The following is a 23,074-nucleotide window of genomic DNA, read 5'->3' on the forward strand; positions in this document are numbered from 1 at the left end:
TGTCCGACTCTTAGCGACCCCATGGACTATAGCCTATCAGGCTCCTCCGTCCATGGGATTTTCCAGGCAAGAGTACTGGAGTGGGGTGCCATTGCCTTCTCCGCTTTGAAGGAGAGCCCAGTTGTTTCTCTTGCACAAGATGGCAACAACTACCAGTTGGAGATGAAGGATCACTAGCCCTTTGCTCTACCACTCCACTGTGGGGACAGCTGACTTACACATTCCTTCATGAGCTTGGACCCCTTTCCCCTGGCCTCGGTTCAGGGTTGGCTATTGGGGGATCCCCTGGACCTCACCGCTCTTGTACTTTTTAAAGTCGGCTATGGCCCCCATCCCAAGTCGTTCCTTCTAGGTATCCCACCCGAGTGCCTGTAGCCACCTGCTCCAGGGCCACCCGGGCTCACATTTGGGGAAAGTGGGTCATCCATCACTGGCACTACAAACCCAAATGATTCATCCAGAGACGGGCGCGCGGACCGGGAGTCACTATCCGGGTACCACCGGCTCCACCTGCCTGGTCCACTCGCGTGCAGGGGGCTGAGCAGCAGGCCAGCCCCGGCCCCGCCCCTCGGCCCCGCTCTGAGCGGAAGTGACGCACACCCTAAGCCATTTCCGGCCAGCCTGAAACTAGGAAGAAACTTGGAGCCGCCGAGGTGTCCGGCCGCCCCTTTCCACTGCTTCCGTGCCCCGTGGCCCGGGCCGCGCCGAGCTGTCGGGAGCCCAGGCCATGGGGCAGCCCGGGCCGTCCGCAGTGTGAGGCGCGGGGCCTCCCGCGGGCTCCCCGGACTGGCCGAGGGCGGGCAGGCGGGAGGCGTCGTTCCAGCGGCGGTCCCGGCCGCTGCCGCCCGCCCAGGCTCCCGGCATCATGAACATAGACGTGGAGTTCCACATCCGGCACAACTACCCGTGGAGCAAGCTGCCGGCCAACGTGAGGCAGGTACGGAAGCTGGGGACACGGTCCCGCCCCGCTGCCAACTGCTCGCGCGCCTCTGAGCTCCCTCCCGGCCTTGCCCCCGCTAAGGGTCTGGATTTAACCGATCCCAAACCCGCGGCTGGGGAGGGGGTGGCCCTGGGGCCACAAGGGCAGGATGGGGCTGTTGCGAAATGGGATGGAATGGTGTCCACTGGACTCGCCTGGCGCCTTCGCACGCGGTCTTCGTTTCACCAGGCACTGGGCTAGACACCTTCGAAACAAATTTGAAGCACAGCTCCTGATCTTCAGAACTTGGGGATGGTGGCAAAGGGACGAGAAACAAATGACTGCGTTACAGGCTGATAGCTGCTCACACGAACCAGCATCATAGTGTAGGGGCGCGCACAGAGGAGGGACTCAGAAACTGTCAATGGAGTATCAGGAGGATGTGTAGGAGAGGCATTTAAAACGGGTTTTAAAAGACAAATAAGAGATAGCTAGAAAAGAGGGGGATTAAAGATTTTCCAACGAGAGAGGTCATTTTAAAAAAGCTTAGATGAGTGAAAGCGTGCTTTCACAATCTGGAGGTGGGGCTTGGTTAGTGATTGGGGGTGGGAGCTGTCAGGGCCGGATTTTGAAGAGCTTTCCTACTTTCTTTTGCTGGACTTTAGCCTCCCGACGAGGTGGGTTTATTAGAGATGGTGCAACAAGAGAGTGACAAGGAGGTTTGGCCTTTTCCCCTCAGAAGTAGTTCTCAAATGCTTGAGAGTCATTTTGACTCAGTTTTGCAGATATCTGTTGAAGACCTGCTATGTACTATGCCTTGTTTGAGGTGCGAGTAATTTGCAGCAGTCAACACAAGGAAAGTCCTGTCTTCATGGAGCTTACATTTTAGAAAAGAAAGACAGTAAACGAATGAGTAAATACATGATATGGCGAGTGGTGGTGAAGCTTACGAAGGGAGCTGTGAGTGCTGTATAGAAAGTACTGTTTTTTTCTGGTCAGTGGTTGACCTTCAAGTTCCCACCATTTTACTTGGTTGGGAGTGAAATTCTGTTTTCCACTGGTTCTGAACACTGGCATATTTGGAGGGTTTGGGATGGTGGTGGTGATGGTATACAGATTGTTACTTTGCCGCAGCTCTCAGCTTGGGGTCTTAGTTCCAGGAAATGAATAATTTAAGGTTCTGGCAGTGTATCGTGTGGCAGAGAAAATGCTTTCACTTCAAGATACCAAAAACACAAGAAAGTGGAAAGATAAATTTAAGGAACTCCGAATTCTTGGGTGGCAGTGGCTGCCCTTGTGACATTAATCTTGAACAGCAAGAAGAAAGCTCTAAACCTGGAGGAAAGCGCCAGAAAGCTCTAAGCCTTCTCTTGTTAAGCTTGAATGAGGGCCTTGATGGACACTTTGTGTTTTTAGAGTTTTGTGGCATATGGCAAGACAACTGGAAGCACCAGTAAGCCTTTGTTTCCATGTTTACTCTTCCTTTCACAAAAATAAATGTAGCTTAATAGACAGGAGATGGATGATTCCATTATGTCCGACAGAAATAATCGATCCTAATTAGTGTTGGCAAAGCTTTTCTAAACCTTCGTCACAACTATTAAAAATAATCTCCAAACAGTGTTACAGTCTGGTACAAACATGACATTAAATTAAAACTTCTTTTGGTAACATCAGTTAAAAGAATTGATATTTTAGCTTAGGATAAAGCTTCCACTTGTCGAAGGTGTTGGAAAAGCCCTCTGTACAAGTTACTTCTTGGACTTAGCCTTGCTCTGTTTTCCTATGTTAGGCTCTACCTTGTTTTACTACATCAGCTTTCTCTCTGGTCTCTTGCCTTCAGAAAAAGACCCTCCTATCCATTCCTCATCCTATACTGGGGTGAGGTTTTTAAAATGCAAACCCAGCCCTTTTACCACTTGTCGCCAAAGATTACTTGTTGCTTCTTGAATCCAGATGTTAACTCCTCCAGGACGGTTTCCCCGACCTAAATCTAGAGTAGATGACCCCCAGCACTGTATTTCTTGTCTATAGGGCTGTAGTTGTCTTCCAGTAAATATTTCTGGAGTGAAGGAATGATAGCATCAGTTTGAGATTTTTTTTCCTGGAGCTAAAGTCAGTTTAAAAGTGGGGAATAGTCTTTGTGTGAAAAGAATTTGGGTTTGGTTTTTTTTTTGGTGTTAACAGATACTAAGTACTTTGATAAGAGTTTCCAGTAAGTTTTGAGGTGTTTAATTTGGAAGATATTCATTTCTGAAAGTTGGGGGAAGGTGATTCAGATTTTTTTTTTGTTAATTTTTAAAAATGTATTACATTTTTTTTTATGTAAATCAGATGAAAGGTTTTTTTACTTGGTGTGAGCTATACTAGACTTCCAAGAATATATTAAAAAGTTGTGGATCACACCATTGTTTGAGGATTTGCGGGGGGGGGGGGGGAGGGTGGATTTTTGAGGATTTGAGGATTACTGGTAAAACTATAGGTTTACCAGTATTCATTGTTCAAAACAATTCATAGTTGTTTTATTTGAAGGGAGATTTTATGATGTGATTCTGTGTGATCCAAGGAGGGTCAATTAAAAAAAAATACTATGTACTTCTATGAGGAGGGTGCATATTGGGACAGGATTTGTGGAGCAAAACCTTTAGGAAAAAATGCTTTATGCTAATCTGATGCACAGTGGATGTTTTGCAGCCAGTTTCTGTGGCACTCCATCTGTTACAGTTCCTTTTATATGCGGCCCAGCTTCATTCGTCAGACCTGGTTGGAGTTTCTGCAGGGTCAGCACTGTCTCAGAGGAAAACGACCTTTCTTTATTTGCCTCCTGTAGAGGCAATAGTGTTTTAAAATGTGAATGATGGGAAATTTGGGGTAGGAGTGGAAGAGAAGGCAAAGAATCTTTGTGAACATAGCAGTTAATATTTTAGGTACCAGGGTAGTGAAGAATAGAATCAGCTTTTAATGTAGCTTTTAGTTATTTGTGCGTGTACCCATGTATTGATCAGAACCAGTCGTCACTTAATGACTATGGCAAAGACTTAGATGTTTAATAGCTCTGTTCTCTAATTAGCTTACAAATAACAGGGCCCTTGTATTTTGTGTAAGTGGTTTGATTTACACTTTTTATCCTGGAGTTAACCAGGAACAGAATTTTAAAGATGGTTGTAAGTTAGGTTAAATTAAGGGGCTTATTTTGAAACAGAAGAGCAAATCCTCAAGTTTGAGAGTTGCTAAGATTTTAGCAGATTGTCTGCTATGTGAGTGAGTGAGTGTGTGTATGTGTGTTTTGTGTTCCTTGAGGATTTAGCAGTAGAGCTAGAGGAGATCCTTTAAAAGTTTTATAGAAAGCCTGGTATTTTGAATCCCCTAAATATCTTCAGTCCTGAGCTTGACTTTGGGGCTGCATCAGAGATGGGAGAGCAGTTTCTCTGTGATAAGCTTTAACTTCTAACTACCTATAATGTTAAAGTGGATGAAAATAATGTAAGCACATACATTTCAGCATTTTAGTTTTCTCACGTTATGTCCCTTTTTTCTTAAATAGTTTTTCTTAAATAGAACCACCAATAGTTCCAGTTATGTACCAGTTAGATGTGTTTCATCTGTCTTATGAAGATGGCCTTAAATAAAAGTATGTATGTGGACATTTACCTTGGCTGTCAAAAACCTACGACTTAGAAGTATAGTAACTGAATCCTCTAATCTTTTCTGTCATTAATCTCTTCAGTTCAATAGTTCAGTCGTGTCTGACTGTTTGCGACCTCATGGATTGCACCACACCAGGCCTCCCTGTCCATCACCAACTCCCAGAGGTTGCTCAAACTCATGTCCATCAAGTTGGTGATTCCATCCAACCATCTCATACTCTGTTGTCCCCTTCTCCTCCTGCCTTCAATCTTTCCCAGCATTGGGGTCTTTTCCAGTGAGTCAGTTCTTTGCATCAGGTGGCCAAAGTGTTGGAGTTTCAGCTTCAGCATCAGTTCTTCCAATGAATATTCCATTAATCTCTTAAGGTTTTTTTTTTTTTTTATAGTATATTGGAAAGATCATGGCTAATAATTAGAAGGGGGATAACAGTCACATCGGAAAAGGCAATGGCACCCCACTCCAGTACTTCTGCCTGGAAAATCCCATGGACAGAGGAGCCTGGTGGGCTGCAGTCCATGGGGTCGCTGAGGGTCGGACACTACTGAGCGACTTCACTTTCACTTTTCACTTTCATGCATTGGAGAAGGAAATGGCAACCCACTCCAGTGTTCTTGCCTGGAGAATCCCAGGGACGGAGGAGCCTGGTGGGCTGCCGTCTATGGGGTCACACACAGTCGGACACGACTGAAGTGACTTAGCAGTAGCAGCAGTCACATATTAAATGTAGTTTATGGTCTCACATTGAGTGTAATATTAACTCTAATCAGACCAGCTTACACTTTGCTTTCATGAAAAACCAATTTTGAACTTAAAACACTAAGTTCACAGAAAGTATTTTGCTCATTAAAAAATATATTGGAAATTTAGACAACTCTATTTTCCAGAATTGTCTAAATGTTTTCTAATGAGACCATTAGATGACGTTTTTAAGAAATAATCTTATTTAGAGGTACATTTGAAATATATATTCCTCAGAAATCTTAATTTTTAATAATCATAGCCTTCAACTGCAAGTAGTTATCAGACAGGGATCTGTTCCTAGTGGCCATTCTTAAATTTTAAAAAAATGTAGGTGCAAGAAACCATCCATCCTCATTCACACAAATTGGAAACTGGCAAGAAGGAAATGTTTTATTAGTAAAATTTAGTTTTTTGTTAACTTAAGTGCAGTTATGCTCTCTGACTGCTCTTTATATATAAAATACTTTAGATAGTGTCATTAAATCCTTTTAGAAAGGCAGACTGAAGATAAACACTTTTTTTTTTTTTTTTGCTCTAATACCATTGCAGAAAAGTTTGTATGATAAAATTTAAGAAAACCTTTACTCAGTTCTTGAACTTAGAGATTCCAGGATAAAATTGGGGGGCATGGTATTGAAATTTTAAGGAGGGAGAGTACTTTGGTTTAGTTATTTAAAATCTATTTGAATTTTTTTTTTTTAGAGTCTTGGAAATTCACAGAGAGAATATGAGAAGCAGGTTGTCCTGTACAGTATCCGCAATCAGTTACGATATAGAAATAACTTAGGTAAGTAGAGCCATTTTTACATTGAGATAGAATTGACTGTTGCAGAGTTATCATTTTCATAAATCTCTCCTATCTTTTCACCATATTTCATAGTACTGAAATCGTTTCATGTACAGACTTTATGAAATTCTATAATGACCCATTACACTTAACAATAATTTGCATTAGCAAGTAGATTTTTCCTTCTAATTCCAGTGAAAATTATTTTCTAGAGTCTTGTTTATAGATTTATTTTACCTACAGAGTACTAATTTTGATTCAGATGTCCTCTTTTTTACTTTATGTAAGAAAATATACCAGAAAGAATTGTATTACTTCTTGATTTTTGACTTTGAATTTTTTGTTTTGTTTTCTATAAATTTTCCAAATAATGTAACTTTAATGAAGCCTCTTTCTATAATAATTGGAACAAATTTTAAACATAATTGGCTCCATTTTTTTTTTGAACTTCTCTGTTTTAGTGTTTGCCTTTTATTTGTCAGATTATTCTGTTGCCCTGCTGATCTTGCCTCCCATTTGTTGCTCTTATTTTAAACATAGTATTTCAGCAATAGGTTTTCTATGTGAAGTGTGTATTCTATGGAACTCAGAGGTCTTTTTACATTTAAAGCACAAAGACCAGCAGATAATTTTTTAAATTAGACTCGATTTCATAGAAAGCTGCCATTCACATTGGCTGTTTTGTAAAGTATCATAGTAAGGGATTGGATGGTTTATAGCTCGTTTTGTGGGGGGAGACATTCCATGCTCGTTTTTTTTGCTTTTTGATTTGTTAAGAATTACTTTTGTACTTATCTGTCCCATTGTACATTTTACTTATATTCTCTGAAATCTGTTTCTTGTGCTATAATTGTTTCTTTGTTCCAGCTTAGGTTGTTTTATTTGTTCTCTTCCAATTTACATTTTTATTTTTAATTAATAGCTTGTAAAGAATTTAACATTGCATTGACTAGTAAGACGTCAAATAAAACTGGAGGATTTCCCTTTGTCTCCCAGTTAAGCATGTCAAGAAGGATGAACGCAAGTACTACGAGGAACTGTTGAAGTACAGTCGAGATCATCTCATGCTGTACCCTTACCATTTATCAGACATCATGGTGAAAGGCCTGAGGATAACACCGTTCTCATATTACACTGGGATCATGGAGGTGAGTTTACAGGGTATATGAATTAGGGGAGGGATGAGACTTCGTGTCACGGGCACTTTGTGGATGATGACCAGCTCTGTGGCACCCAGCCGCGGTGGACGTTGTTTCTGAACTGATAGTGTAGAAAGGACAGTTGTTTACAAGGTAACTGTTGTGCGACAAGTAGGTGTCCTTAGCAGTGTTTTCACAGTGGAAAAGTATCTGTTCTTATTCTGTGTTCTTGAAGATGTTGTTGACCCCTTGTGCTCTTGTAGGTTAATCAGTCATTTATGTTAGCACAGTTTGTATAAAATTCATTGCTTTTAATACGTGGTTAAGGTTGAAAATGTGGCTGACAGAATTGAACATTAAGCTTCGAAGCTTAATGTATTTAGCTATTTGCTAACTGTAGAAAGAATCATGGATGATATAGACTCAACATTATATAATGCATGGTTCAGAAGAATAGAAATATATTACTGGTCCTGGCTGCTAATCTTTCTGTGATTATTAACTTTTAGATGTTAGCCTTTTTCCAAAGGCAGTGTTTAGGCTTGTGTTGAATAACGTTAAGTACTAGTTCATACACTGCTTTTAAGGGAGCTTTATGTAAAGATGGGCAGTATTTATCTGGTATTCATTGGTGATTTAATTCTGTTTGAGTGCTGCTGTTCTGGGCTCACTCGCCCCTTGAAGAGCAGAAGGCACATAGAACTGAAGAAGCTGGGCGCCTGCAGGATAAGGCTGCCTTCACAGGAGCTCCCTCTGTCTTCTTAAACCCCCTTTTCAAGGCACTGCTACCGCCCCGTGTCTCCTGTGTGTCCCTGTTTTGGAGGAAATACAAAGTAAAGGTTGAGGCCTGGCAGCTGAGTTCCTGCCAGTCTCTTTCCCTGGAACCAGTGCAGCATAAAGAAGGTGGCAGCTGAGCAGAATGTAGAATAGTTATTGCTGTCTCTCTGATTATTTTCCTGGTGTTGTCCACAGGTTTGGGGGAGATAACAGAGCGAGATTTTGTCCCAGTTTCCATTCATATGCTTGCTATTCTCTGATTTCTGTTCTTAAACCATTGGGTATAACTCCTGGGTTGAAAATGGGTCTTATCCCCACAGTAAACAGCTGGTTTATTACTGGAGAAACAGATGAGGGTTGGAAGAAGCCAGATACTGACTTTGTCTGAGTTGCTGGTTGTGACTCGGAGGAGCAAAGACTACTTAGTCGTTGGGTTTTTGTTGGCAGTGCTGTGACGCATTGTCAGGCCTTCTCTTGGGATTCTCTCTTGCCCTGGGGTAGGAGTCTAGGATCAGGTTTGAAGTGTGGAGAGCCTGCAACCCTGAGCTCGAAGGGAGGTATTCCTTGCATAGCCTCTGCAGGGCAGAGGTTGCCGGGCACCTGTCTGGGCTTCATAGCACTGTGAGGAACCCAGACCTGAAAGCCTGACCTTCAGTTATTAGACAGGAGGCCACGTGGTATGTGCCACTGTGTGACCTGTGTGCACTGCGTTGCCAGACTCTGATCTCAGTGTTTGGTGTAAGGACATTTTGCATTTAACATTTACTTTTTTTTTTCTTTTTAAAAGGACATTATGAACAGTGAGAAAAGTTATGATTCATTGCCCAATTTCACTGCTGCTGACTGTAAGTATTACTCTGAGCCAGGTAATGGTTAGTGTCTTTGCACATGTGTGCTCTTATCTGTGTTGTAATGTGTGCATTTTAACATGAAAGATGAGAACATAAGCAAGATTGTTGATAATTTTATCAGGTGGTGTAAGTCAAGTGTGAGATTTAGTTTTAAATGTCTAAGGGAAGGATATTTTGGAGTGGCAAAATCCGACAAATGGGACTAGTCTTTTTCTAGAGAGTGAAGTTCCTTTTCATACTTGGGCTGTGGTGTATACTAAATGAGGAAGAAAATTCACTCACAGTATTTTTGCAGCACAATACATGGTTTTTACTAACAAAATTCGCTGCTTTTTTAAATTATACTTATTTTAATGAAGTGTGTCTATTTGAAATGTGACAGTTCTGTTGTGTTAAGAAGAAACTTTTGCTGAGAAGTACATTTTGACTTCCTGGAATTGGGAGGACTTCTGCTTTTAAAAAATTTTCTCATTTAGCATTGTCAAAAGTGTCAGCATGAATTTATCTCTCCCAATTGGTTTTCTTTTGTATTTGGTTGGAAGACTTCTTTTTAATTTGATCCTAATTGTCAGTAATAATAAAAAGGGGAACGAAAGTCAAAAGGTTTTTTCCTAGTAGACTTGTGTGTGTACTGACTTTTCAAGATGTATTAAATGATTTTAAAAGAAAGACTCTTTTAGGTCTAAGGCTTCTTGGCATAGGAAGAAACCAATACATTGATCTGATGAATCAGTGCAGATCATCAAAGGTAAGCTAGTTGTTTCTCTTTCTCATTTCTTGTACCTCTTATCACATAGTCTTGTTAAATTTTTAAGTAGTAGAAATACTGAATTGTGATTTCTTGGATCAAATAAAATGTGCTTAATACAGAAATAATACAAAAACAACTCATCAGTATCTCTAGGTTATAGCTTAAGTGCTTATTGAATTTAAAATGTTCAAGGAATAGGACGCTTCATTTATTTTTAAAAATCTGCTCCATTGATCTTCTAACCTAAGTCATTCCACTCCCAGGGTTCAGTTTATGAGTGAAATTGATACACATTTTCACCTGGGTTTCTTTTGAATATCTGGATTTAGATTCAGATTTAATGATACTGTTTTGAAGTAATTTATTTTGAAATAATTTAAGAATGACTTTTTCCATTTAGTATATCTAAAATACGTTAGATTTTAAAACGTGAGAATTTTAAAAGGTATTTAGCCTGTTAGAAACGATCTTGTTATAGTATGATTAATAAAAAAGAAAACAGTAATTTTAGAATGATTGCAAATTCTCAGATATTTGAACCATTGCAGAAATTTTTCAGAAGGAAAACGGCGCGTGATCTTTTACCAGTAAAGCCAGTGGAAATTGCCATAGAGGCCTGGTGGGTGGTGCAGGCTGCGTATATCACGGAAGATGACATAAAGGTAGGTATCTTTAAAAATTAAGCATTTTTATTTTTAAAAATTACATTTAACTGTAGTTGCAGAACTTTTTAAAAACGTGACACTATTTGGTGTTCCTGAAGGAAATTAAACTTAAATGCAAAATTGTAAATGATCTCAGTAGGCGAGACTATTGGTAAGTTTCGAAAATACTCTTGATTAATGAGGGAGACTTGATGTGGTTCTTGTACGGTCATCTGGGGATTTAATTAGATGGATGTTTCATGCACAGTTGACGTGATGCCGCAACTACCAGCAGTAACATTGATAACACTTTTTGAGCGCTTGGTGTGTTCAGGGTGTCAGGCACTGTTCCAAGTGCCTTTTGTATTGTCTCATTTGATTCTCATAACAACCCCAGTGGTGTGGGGTTGTTTGTAGCCTATTTCATATGTGAGGAAAATGAACACAGAGAAGTGAAGTAATGACTCCAGTCACAGTGGAGTAAAGTCCAGGGTTTTAATTCGGACAGTTTGCTGTGCTCTTAAATCACTGTTGAAATGCTATACTCAAGTGTTAGGTGCTTGATAGAGCACTAAGGTCAAGATCAAGGGAAACACTATTTGCAGTGGTCAGACCACATTTGTTACAGGCTGTATACGTTTAAGAAGAGATGTTGATTAGAGAAGGAGGTGGAGCAGTAGACGCGGTGCCTAGAGACCAGTCATATCCCTGTGGCTGAAGAATTAAGTGAGCATGTGGACTTCTTTTTAATTTGCATTTTATTTTACTTCCAAGGACAGAATAAATCCAGTGAGAGCAAGGCTTAGAAATTCTGCTTCAGTGCATTTACTTCCAATTAAGATATCAGACTATTTCATAAGATAGTGATCTTGTCACTGATGATAATCCTGTGGCATGTGAATTAGCTTTTGATTTGAGACATTCAGAGTCAGTATGTGGATCAGATTCCAATTCAAAAAGGGTGAATAAATATTAGTATTTATTAGTGAACATGCTACTTATCAGCAAGTATTAGCACTTAAAATTACTTTGTTTTGTGAGTTCTGTTGGTAGCATACTTTGGCACCTTAATTGATGGTTATGTGCATAGCCTTTTCTGTTTGAATTCTAGAGTAAAGAATGAATATTACAAGTAGTTCATATAATTAATGAGATATAATCATTGGTTTAAACGTAAATAGATTTGAGGAGACATCAATTAGTTAATTTGGACAGAACTTAATTGAAAATATTTTGCTTTTCCTAGATATGCACTTTGCCTGAGAAATGCGCTATTGATAAGATCATTGATGCAGGCCCTCAACTCTCTGGATCACTAGATTACAATGTAGTCCATAGTAAGTGGTTAGTAGAAATGGTTTTCTGTCAACATAAAAACTTATTTTAAGCCATCAACAATTAGTAGCTATTATTTATCAATTAGATAAGAATAGTAATATTTCCTAAGGCGTGGTATTGTTTGAAATGTGACCTTTGTCCATTGTTTTCCAGTGTGGCTGTAATTAGTCACATAGATTAGAAATTTATGTGAATGCATCATAAGAAAAATTTTGCAGTTCTGAGCATTTGAGGGAAACCAAGATTTTGAAAGCTTTGATAATTTTTTTCTTCTGTCTTGTCTTTTTCACGTACCATTAAGTTGTAAGAATCTTTATTTTTATGGAAAATCAAGAATAAAGTTTTTATTTTTTTTTAAAACTACTAATGTTTACTGTTTCATCTAAAACAAGATACTTTTGCTTCTGTAGGTTTATATAACAAAGGATTTGTTTATCTGGATGTACCAATATCTGATGACAGTTGTATAGCAGGTGAGTATGTGGTAATATTTCTCAATGTTTTTTGAATGGCTGCTAGGTGCTGGGTACTGTGTATCACCCTAATAAGTTAGACACACATCATCCTGGGATCTTTGTGTTAGAATTTTTCAAAGAAAACCATTTCTTCCTCATTACGTTACAGCACACTGTGGTGATTTTACTTAAATTCCTTCTTTTTATTTTTATCTTATGATGGTGTAAACACTGTATTAAAATAGAAATCCAAGGTAAATTTCTTAAAATCCTAAATCAAATCTGTCTTTATAAATTTATGTCATCTTTTAAACCTTGTTCACTGCGTAAGTTTCTACATGTATTCAGTAATATCATAGAATTGTATGTTGTTCATTTTTACCAGACATATCTGTGTCTTATTTTTTCATGTAACGACCGTCATTTTTGGCTTATCTCTTCCTCCCTTCTTCACTTCCTCTGCAAGTTAAATCAATATTAAGACCCTTGTATATTTCAGTTTGGGGCTTCCCAAGTGGCTCAGTGGTAAAAAATCCTCCTGCCAGTGCAAGAGACACAGGTTTGATTGGAGAAGGAAGTGGTAACCTGCTCCAGTGTTCTTGCCTGGGAAATCCCATGGACAGAGGAGCCTGGTGGGCTACAGTCTGTGGGGTTGCAAAAGAGACACCACTTGGCAACTAAACAACAAACGAACAAGAACAGCAGTGTTTCAGTTTACTAAACCATTACTCTGTTGCTGGCTATTTGGATCATTTCCTTATTTATTTATTTTGGTGACGTGGTTAACATCTTTGAACACAGTAGAGCTTTTTTTCTGTAGGTTAGATTTCTTGCCAATTTGTAGAAGCACTTGTTACATTAAGGTTATGTGTTGTAAATGTGTTTTCCATCGTATCTTTTAGCTATTCTTGTTTGTGATATCATCTGCATTCTAAGATACTTGTGTAATCAAATATATAAAGAGTCAAAACATTTCAGGAACCTTACTGTTAACAACTGAGTGATAGGGCTTATTAAAGAAACACTCCCTCCATCAGGTGTCATACTCCAGCATGTCCTGACCTTTATGTTTTATTTGTGTAGGCAATGGCACCCCACTCCAGTACTCTTGCCTGGAAAATCCCATGGACAGAGGAGCCTGGTGGGCTGCCGTCTATGGGGTCGCACAGAGTCGGACACGACTGAAGCGACATAGCAGCAGCATATGTGTTTATGTCCAGGCCTTCCTTGTCCTTTATTTTTTTAAAAAATAATTTTCTTTTGCTATTTCCAGGTATTTTTCTTTATTTTTATTAATGTCTTTTTGAGTAGGCAATAATTAGGATTATAAAATCCTAAACTTACAAAAGAGTGTAAAAACATCTGTTTCTGATGCCTGACCTGAGTTACTCAATTTCTCTCTCGGCCACTACTGCTAAGTTGCCTATATACTCTCTCACAAACATACTATGCACGAATATATGTATATAGTTTTTTGTGTGATTTTATTCTTACATAGATGGTGTATCCAACGCATGCTTTGCTTCTTTAACTTAATATATATTGGAAGACTATTCTGTATCTCTTTATGTAGAGATAAAGAATTTCTCATTCTTTTTGTCCAAATTCTCTTTGTGCCTTGGTTTCTTCATCTCTAAGATAAGATATACTTTTTAACAACTCTTGATATTAAGAGGATTAAGTGAAATTGTATATATATAAAGCAGCTAGTAGTATAGTCTGGCATTTAGTAAGCATTCAGTAAATTTTGACACTTCTTATTCACATAGTTGATAGTGTAGAAAAAGAATTAATTATATTAAAAAATGGGATTGCTGAAATATTTCTAAAAAGAAACCTTTGATCCTTAACAGTTCTTGGGTGATTAGAAATAGGGTAGCACCAAATCAGAAACTGCCATGAGACAGAGCTGTAACTTGGGTAGCTTACCCTGATGTGTGCATTGTGTTTCTTCACAGTGTCTTCATTTTGCTCACTTGAGTTTTGTCTTATTGCTCTCTCTTGGGAATACTTTTAGGTTTTGGGTGCAGTGAGGTAGTGTTAGGGTCAGAGGATACAGGGACACCGCATCCTCCTGTGATCTAGGCACACATCTTCCCAGAATGCTTTTAAGGGAAGTGTGCCCACAGGGGAGACTGGCAAAGGCAAGCGTAGTGCCTCCTCATGGTCGGGAAGCGCAGCCTAGTAAATTGGAGTAGGGCATCTGGACCAAAGAGGTGGAGAGAAGTGAGTACAACTGCCAGGTGGAGAGTAGCAACTGGGCAGCCTCTTGTGCTGACAAAGGTTTTGACCCTCTTGCCATTAAGGAGGATACAGAATAAAAAGCCCCAAAGAGCAAATTACATCAGTGATAAACGTGGCAGTCACACATATGGGTTTCCCCTTTTGTCAGGATGGAGCAGGGATGATGGGAGAAGGACAACGAGCTGATACTTTCTGTCCCCCTGGTTTTGTATAGCATGGCAGCTCGCAGCCCTTGTTTCTCTGCTTCAGACCAGTCATCCTGCTGCCTAAGACCAATCAAAAGCATACCCTTGGCAGGCTTCCCCATCCTGAAGCAGCCACAGTCCCCCTGCCTTTCTCCTGAGTCCACGCCTATAAGCACTTCTCTGCCTGAGTAATGCTGAGCGGTCCCTGGGGGTGAAATTACTTTTATGGCTTTATGCTCTGCCATCAGAGTCCACTATGTATATGACCTGTACTTTGGGAGTTTTAGAAAAACTTGCAGTGGAGTTGATAAAATGAATCAAAAGCTGAATTCATTTCCTAAGTTGGAGGTCTCTTTTTGAATAGATATTTGAATTAAACTTTCTTCTTTTATAAAATTAAATCACTGAGAAACATCTGTTTTGTTTATTTTAGTTCCTCCTCTTGAAGGTTTTGTAATGAATCGAGTGCAAGGTGATTATTTTGAAACCCTGCTCTATAAGATATTTGTGTCAATAGATGAGCATACTAATGTTGCAGAGGTAAGTGTGACAACATCTTATGAAAGAGTTTAGCCTCAAGATTAGAAAATAAGTTTGTGTCAAGTGGATAAAATTATTTAATGATATAACTAAAATATTTAAAAAATCCGTACATGGTTAGATTTTCGACTATTAATATACTTAAGTCACTGTTCTTAAGTTACTTCCTGCATATATATATAGTTATAATTTGGTTGAATAACTTTATATGACTTTATAGTAAAAGCATTGTAAATGATTGATCTAGAATTTTTTCATTTTAAATGAGAAAATTAAAGCTAAGTAATTCTAATTAAAATTCTAATTAAAGTAGCTCAAGTAATTATAACTGATGCTAAGTTATTAGGGTCACTGCCTGGATTTGTGCTACTCTAAGTGTCTTAAAGATATGGAAAGAGGAAATTTCCGCTTACCAAATTTATTCAGTATTTCCATTATTGATAATTTACATTTTGCTGATGATGGAGAAGTTATCTGTAACTGTTTATTATGATATACTGATAATTTTTAGGAATGTAAAATAATTTTTAATTTTATTTTCCAGCTTGCAAATGTTCTTGAGATAGACCTGTCTCTGGTTAAGGTATGTAATTTTCCTACTCTTTTTCACTTGTGTTACGAGCACTGAATGGATTATAGATTTTTGTCTTGCTACTGAGAAGCGGAAGCAGTGAGATGCTTATTAATTGTCAGAGGAAGTAGAGCAGAGCAAGACCAGAGCCCTGAAGTTCCCACCCTAGGGAGTGAAAGCTAGCCTCACCCGTCTGTGCCCAGCAGGGAGCAGTGCCTTGTAATGAAGTCACGGTGTCTTGCAGTGATGTCAGTTAAAGCAACAACTCCTGCTTCTTGGGGGTGTGGATCTGGGGAGGGCCAAGCCAGAGGGTTGGAGGCTTTCCCTCTCCTGCCTATGTGGAGATCTTAGGGGAAGACCAGGCTTACTGAAAACGGTTTTTTCTGGCTATGGGATGAAAATATTTGAGGATCTCTATAAACATAGTCCATAATAGTTTTTTTTGTCTACAGACATTCTGATGTCTAGTTTATTTCAGATATTCGTTTCCTTTATATTCCTTTTAGAATGCTGTATCAATGTACTGCCGATTGGGGTTTGCCCACAAGAAAGGACAAGTAATAAATTTGGACCAACTTCATTCATCGTGGAAGAATGTTCCATCCGTAAACAGATTAAAGTAACTCATTTATTTAGTATGAGAGTTTTTTGTTTTGGGGAAAAAAATACAATTTTATGTTCAAAATTTTATTTATTCAGCAGATTAAACCCTATATATTAGTGGTGTTTAATCTTGTGTGTTTTGGAATTTTTTTTTAGACTCTTATGAAAACTATGACACTTGCCCTAGAGAAAAGCTCATACTATATGTTACATATAAATTTAAAATGTTCTCATATTCTCTGAAGCCTGTCCATGGGTTTAGTTAAGAACCTTTGCTGTGGGTGCAGAATATTTTAGGGCTACATCTCAGTTTGGGGCCTGAATGTAAGAGTGGATTTAGGTGAATGTTTGTAAGCTCAGTACTGACTTCAGTGGCTGTTTTTATATATGGTCATCTGTGTGGTTTTTCAGAAGTGACTGTTTTCTTCATCAACAGGAGTACTTTAGATCCACAGAAGATGCTTCTGTCCTGGGATGGTGGGGAAAGTAGGAGCCCTGTACAGGAAGCTTCATCGGCTACTGACACGGATACAAACAGTCAAGAAGACCCAGGTTAGTGGTGACTCAGCTTGAGCCTGTCTGTAAATAAGCCGTGTGTCTGCACATACACTCATAAAGCGAACTCTACAGGTTTACAATTAATTTATGATTTGGTCTGGATTTTCTTCACTCAGTATGTATCTTTGAGTATTTACCCATATGTTGCTAGATCTTAGGGGTATCAAATTGATAGGAAATACAATAGTTTCCTTCTAAAAACTGAGTCTGGAGAATGTAGCCGTAAGAACCACCACAGCGTGAGAGGCACTGTGGTGTTTCTGGGGAGCAAAGAGGAAGAGCCCTCCTTCTGCCAAGAGGGGTTTAGGGAGCCTTCATGGAGAAGATGGTGTTGGGGCTGAGAATGACTAAGAGAGTGCCAGCTGGCAAGTGCAGGAAGACCATCGCGGGGAGGCCTCTAGGTACAGAGGGGGACAAAGCATAGTGGATGAGGGGCTTGCATGTGCTTGTGTGGGGAGAGGAGAAGGGCACAATCAAGTGGCTTCTATTCCTGCCCTTGGTAGCTCTGTTCCCTGGGCCTGGCGACTTGTCTACAGAGGTTAAGCTAGGTAGTCATTTGATCTGACAGTGATCAAGTCTTGGTTTATTATTGACTTTCAGAAAATTTACTGCACAAGTGAATGGCTTAAAAGATTTTTTTTTTTCTTTCTCTATGTTGGAGATAAGGTAGAATTGGGACCTCTTATGACTTACAGTATTGCCTATATTATGTACTTTTAATTATTAAATAAAGCTGAAATGAAACACATTCTTACTCCAAATGATAAATAATGAACAGTTTTCATTTACTTGATTTTTAAACTATGATTTTTATCCCCCCAGCAGACACAGCCAGTATAAACAGTTTGAATCTGTCTACAGGATACACAAAGCGTATCGCGTTCCTATTTGACTCAACACTTACTGCCTTTTTAATGATGGGAAACCTTTCACCAGTAAGTCAAATTCTTATTTAAATATGAAAATGTTTAACGATTAGGTACATAATAATTCAGTGTTCTTATATCTTTTTTTTAAGTACTAAATTTATTCCTGAAAATGCAGCCAGCTTTGTTTTATATTCTTTAGAGGAGTGTGGCAGCTTTTTAGTGAGGGCTGCTTTTGTAATTAGAAAAATCAAGTCTTTATGCACACTTGAGGTTAAATATATTGGAAAGTGTAGTATCAAGATAAGATGCTTAGCATTCAGAGGGAAAGCTAGAACTTACTAATAATAGGCTCAGATAAAGTACATTTCAGTTTTGTTTTTGTTTCTTTATTGCAGAATTTGAAAAGCCATGCAGTCACAATGTTTGAAGTTGGCAAGCTCTCAGATGAGTCTCTGGACAGCTTTCTTATTGAACTAGAAAAGGTAAATCTAGGTAGCTTATGGGATGTCAGGGTATTGGGACTCTTTTCTTGCTTGATAAAACATCAGTTGTTGGTTATGTAGATTTTTGGTATATTCTTGTTCATTCCCACCCTAATACTGTGGCAGTCATTTAGTTTTAAACATATTGAGTGGATGAATGAATTTTGTGATTTTAAAAGAGTAATTTACCTCATCTAAGCTCTTAGCATAATCTGACGTAATGAGGAAATGGGGTACAGAAATCTTAAAGTCTGTATGCAGTTTTTATGCACTTTTCCAAAATAGCCTTTAATTTTTTTTTTTCTTTTCATCATAACTCTTAAAAAATCTACTCTTAAGCAATTTTATTTGAAATTTTTGTTCCACTTAGTCTGGAACAATGTCCCTGGGTGTCGTGTTTATATCCACTCTCACTGTCCCTTTTAGCATCTTGAAGACTTCAGCCATATTTGTTTTTAACCATCTTTTCCCTATGAGTACAGCCTAGTTTTCCTTAACTCTAAATCTTGATCGCCCTTTTGGTGTGTTTCATTCCCTGAGTATTTTATTCTGTCCTCTGTGCTTCTTTAAGCAAGTAGTTTGTGTGTCTAATCTGTTCCTTGACTAATAAATTTGGTACCTTCCTTGCTTTAGTGATGAACTCATGTATGTTAGAGAATGTTTGGTAATTTTGTACTTTATATCTCAAAAAAAAAAAAAAACCCAAAAAAAACACCATGACATTTTTTTCCTCCCCACCTTCTCCATAGGATTTTTACTTTTTTAGTCCCTGAGATCATCCTTGTTGTGAATTTGTCTCCTTAACTTTTATCTTTATATTTTCACTATTTCCTCAATGCTTTTAATATCTTGTTTAGCCCCATTTCTTATTGTATATCATCTTTTCCAATAAATTTTTTATATTCTAGCACATATTAACATGTTTTCCAGATTTTTATTTTTCGGATTTCAGCTGGTCTTTTATCAAGTACAGCAAATTGGAAGATCTCTTTTACGCTTTATATATATATATATATATTTTTTTTTTTTACCACATAGACATTCTTGGAAAAGCCCTTTAGTCTGAAGTTTAGTTTTTAAAAAATAGTTTCTTAGCTATTTTTTAAGAAGCTTCATCTTGATCAAACTTAATTGGCTGATCTTGTTAATGTAATGCAAATATAATTAGTTATTTCCTCCTGTAGACCTGGCCTTCTGTTTTCTCTGCTGCTTCTGGAATGTGTGTGCTTTTACATATTAAACAGGTGACTGACTCAGTGTCAGAAGAACATGCATTAAAATGTAAACCCAGTGAAGGCAGGAGTTCCATCCACTCCTCTGTCCTTACATCCTAAGGAGGTCATAGCACAGAACAGGGGCTCAGTGAATCCTTGTTGAGTGATTTAAAGCTGTGTGTTCAGCGATACTGAACAGCTGTATTGAGTCACGTACTCTGTTGTCCCTTGCAGAGTTGTGAACAGGGTGATAAAAATAGTGGCATCATTGATGACCATGGATTAGACTACTTTTCTAGACAAAGCAGAATATACAGATCTTAGAGTTTTTTGAGCACCCTGTTTGAATCATATATGGAACATATAATGTTATAATTTGGCATTACTTTGTTGCTGAAGTTGTTTTACTTGTTGGGGTAATTTCTGTCACCTTCCAAAGTATAGTCAAATGGAAGCTCAACCAAGATTGGGGTTAATATGTATTTCAGTATTGCCTGGGCAAATTTCTGATTGGCTGATTTTTCAGTTCAGTTCAGTCGCTTAGTTGTGACTGACTCTTTGTGACCCTGTGGACTGTAGCACACTAGGCTTCCCTGTCCATCACCAACTCCTGGAGCCTGCTTAAACGCATGTCCATCGAGTTGGTGATGCCATCCAACCATCTCATCCTCTGTCGTCCCCTTCTCCTCCTGCCTTCAATCTTTCCTGGCATCAGGGTCTTTTCCAGTGAGTCAGTTCTTCACATCAGGTGGCCAAAGTGTTGGTGTTTCAGCTTCAGCATCAGTCCTTCTAATGAATATTCAGGACTGATTTCCTTTAGGATTGACTGGGTGGATCTCCTTGCAGTCCAAGGGACTCTCAAGAGTCTTCTCCAACACCACAGTTCAAAAGCAGCAATTCTTTGGTGCGGCTTTCTTTATAGTCCAACTCTCACATCCATACATGACTATTGGAAAAACCATAGCTTTGACTAGATGGACCTTTGTTGGCAAAGTAGTGTCTCTGGTTTTTAATATGCTGTCTAGGTTGGTCATAGCTTTTCTTCCAAAGAGCAAGTAGAAAACTAATTTCACAGTATGAAAAGGCTGATTTTTTAATAATGTCTAAAGATTTCTACTTTATGGTTATAAACTGGCATGAATGGCATGGGAGTGGTTTTTGTTGCAACCCATATGTTCTCTTGTTTCAGGTTCAGAGCACTGGTGAAGGGGAAGCACAGAGGTACTTTGACCATGCGCTCACTCTGAGGAATACAATACTGTTTCTGCGTCATAATAAAGATCTAGTTGCTCAGACTGCACAGCCAGACCAACCCAGTTATGGTATGATAAATATACTCGAGTTTGAAGACATGATCCTATGGAACTTCTTTCTAAGAAATTAAACAAGTCATGCTCACTTATTTAATCATCACTTATTTTAAAACATTTCTTCTTCTATGAATTTTTTTACTCATCAGCCATTTCTTATATTACTTTCTCTCTTCTGTTGTGTGCTGCTGACATTTGTAGTATCTAAATTTGTTTAGCTATCTGTAAGAAGAGTAGAAGTGTTAATTTGTTTAAGTAGCTGTATGGGATGTAGGCATCTGCAGATGCCTATCTACAGATGTGAAACAGGCATCTGTTTTGAGAGGTGGACAAATGACAAAATTTATTTAGGAAGCATGAAGCATCAAGAATGAAGAATTCATTTTATAAAGATAAGAAACAGGGCCTTTGTATTCAAATGCTGCTGTAATATTTACTGAAGTATTTTACTTGGTGCCTTGGTGTGCCTTCTCAGTTTTGTGATAGAAAGGGGTTCCCAGACTTGAGTTGAGTTGAGGTAGTAGCTCCTGAATTGAGGAGTGGCCCCAGGAATGTGCTTTTAAAAAGATGCAGCAGCTTGGGCACCAGTGTACGAACATTACACTGTGAATGTCCTTGCTTCCTGTAGTCCTTGGACATTCATGGGAGTTGCCTTTTGGGGGCCTTTGGCACCACTGTCACGTTTAATTTCACTCATTCTCTCATTTACCTAAAAGTTCTATTTTCTGGCCAAGAACCATCATTTTCTTAGTCATACCATTTTCATTCTACTTCTTTCACCAGCACCTGGCTTTCTTTTCAGCTCAGTTAAAAACATTTAGGATGGAATCATTTGTCACTTCACAAGAGTTGTTGCGGAGGGGAGAACAAAAACCCTGGGTAGTTCAGCTGAGTGAGGCTAGACACTCAGCACCTGGTGACCCACGCCTCAGCTTAGAGTCTGGTTCAGAGTCACGCTTTAGCAGGGTTATAGATGATTCCATGCTGGAGGTTATTCATAAACGGTCGAAACTGAGTGTTAAGTCACCAGATACCAAGACACTAGAGCTCATTTTGATAAATAAACATTTGTTGATAGTAATCATTTTTTGGTTACCAAATATTAAATCATGTGACCTAGCAGTGAATGCCACAGTCTTGAATATATCTCTGGATACACGGACCCTGGACTTTCTTAGACTTTTATGTGATTTTCAGAGATAATGGGTTAGAATATTTGAAGTGTCCTACTGCCCATCATAGAATCCAAGAATGTTACAGAGTGCTAGTGACCAGCCAGGGGTAACTCATTTTATAGATAAAGAAATTCAAGCTTTTCTTGGTTAAATCTCTTGTGCATTTAGTCATTAAAGCTCATATGATTAGTAAATGGAAGAGCTGGGGCTTGAATCCATGTCTCTTGAATATTTTCCCTTTGCTCTGTCCTTTACATTATCTTCTCTTGAACACTGAGGTTTTTATTGATTTATTCATGAACAGTCTATTGCTTAATGGGTTGTGCTAAACTTATTCTGTGTGAAAGTAAAGTATAATTTTAACCTTTAAAGCAGATTTAGTTGTTGACTGTTACTGGAGCTTTAATTGCTTAGAATAACTGATGTGGCTCCAAAGTTAAAAAGTAAGTAACTCCTCCCTTCCCTTGAGACCAGATCGGCGGTTGTTTATAAAGTTTAATTCTTCTAACCAGCCTTTCTTAACTGGGGCTCCTCATTAGAACCACAGAAGATGATTTAAGTGACTATTTTCAATTTTTATAATAATGGTGTATAACTAGTACCATTTCAGATTCATAGAAAAAAAGGCCATTCATTCCAGATAAAGAATTAACTTTTTATTAGGGCATTAAGGCTTAATACCCTCCATGTAAACAAAGTAGCTTTTTGTAGGTGCCAGATGGGATAACTCAGTCTTGCTCCTTTTTAAACAATAAACTCTGTAGTATTGGTGTTTAAGCATCTATTTTTGAGTAGAAAGAATTTTCTTTTTATGTCATTAGCAATTTGTAGTTTGAGTATATCATGTAGTACTTGATATTCATTGTAAAGCAAAAAGCCTTGTGATGCTCTCGTAGAAGCAAACCTCTGATACTGTGACAGGACTAATTTCTTAGTACTCTTCTGGTTTTAGACAGCTTGAGGCACTGCTTGAAAAATGAAAACAACGTGTGGTCTAACTTAGTTAAGATCATAGACACTCCCCTTATTTGTGAGAGGCCAGGCACAAACACCCTCCAGAATCCCTTTGCCCCATATGCCGTTAGCTAGACTGCTTGTCCCCCCGATTGTGCAGAACAAAACGCTTGCTACACTATGATCAAGCGTCTGTCCTTGTGATATTAGCGAATTTTGGCCACCCACTTAGTGTGTTTTCTGACTCCTACATTGTACAGTCCACTTTTATTCCCCCCACAACTAATAAGCAGTCTGTAGAGGGAGACACTTTACGACC

At 38.7% G+C, this 23,074-nt stretch overlaps 1 protein-coding gene across 2 annotated transcripts in view; it reads left to right on the forward strand.

Moving 5' to 3' along the window:
* Positions 1-603: 603 nt before the first annotated feature.
* Positions 604-23,074, forward strand: part of FAM91A1 (family with sequence similarity 91 member A1) — a 40,603-nt gene continuing 18,132 nt past the window's right edge. The window contains exons 1-15 of one of the 2 annotated variants that reach the window (XM_086335485.1): positions 604-937; positions 6,011-6,095; positions 7,092-7,243; positions 8,799-8,856; positions 9,543-9,610; positions 10,162-10,275; positions 11,504-11,594; positions 12,006-12,068; positions 14,913-15,019; positions 15,564-15,602; positions 16,097-16,209; positions 16,630-16,745; positions 17,574-17,686; positions 18,016-18,102; positions 20,506-20,638. In XM_086335485.1, the coding sequence (XP_086191611.1) occupies positions 866-937; positions 6,011-6,095; positions 7,092-7,243; positions 8,799-8,856; positions 9,543-9,610; positions 10,162-10,275; positions 11,504-11,594; positions 12,006-12,068; positions 14,913-15,019; positions 15,564-15,602; positions 16,097-16,209; positions 16,630-16,745; positions 17,574-17,686; positions 18,016-18,102; positions 20,506-20,638 (1,411 nt within the window). In that variant the 5' untranslated portion in view covers positions 604-865. The remainder of the gene's footprint in view (positions 938-6,010; positions 6,096-7,091; positions 7,244-8,798; positions 8,857-9,542; positions 9,611-10,161; positions 10,276-11,503; positions 11,595-12,005; positions 12,069-14,912; positions 15,020-15,563; positions 15,603-16,096; positions 16,210-16,629; positions 16,746-17,573; positions 17,687-18,015; positions 18,103-20,505; positions 20,639-23,074) is intronic. The other variant, XM_086335486.1, reaches the window with a different exon arrangement.

This window comes from Bos grunniens, chromosome 14 (assembly GCF_055505025.1).
Source record: "Bos grunniens cultivar Pamir isolate PY7600 chromosome 14, Bosgru_T2T1.0, whole genome shotgun sequence".
In the NCBI taxonomy this organism is placed as follows: domain Eukaryota; kingdom Metazoa; phylum Chordata; class Mammalia; order Artiodactyla; family Bovidae; genus Bos; species Bos grunniens.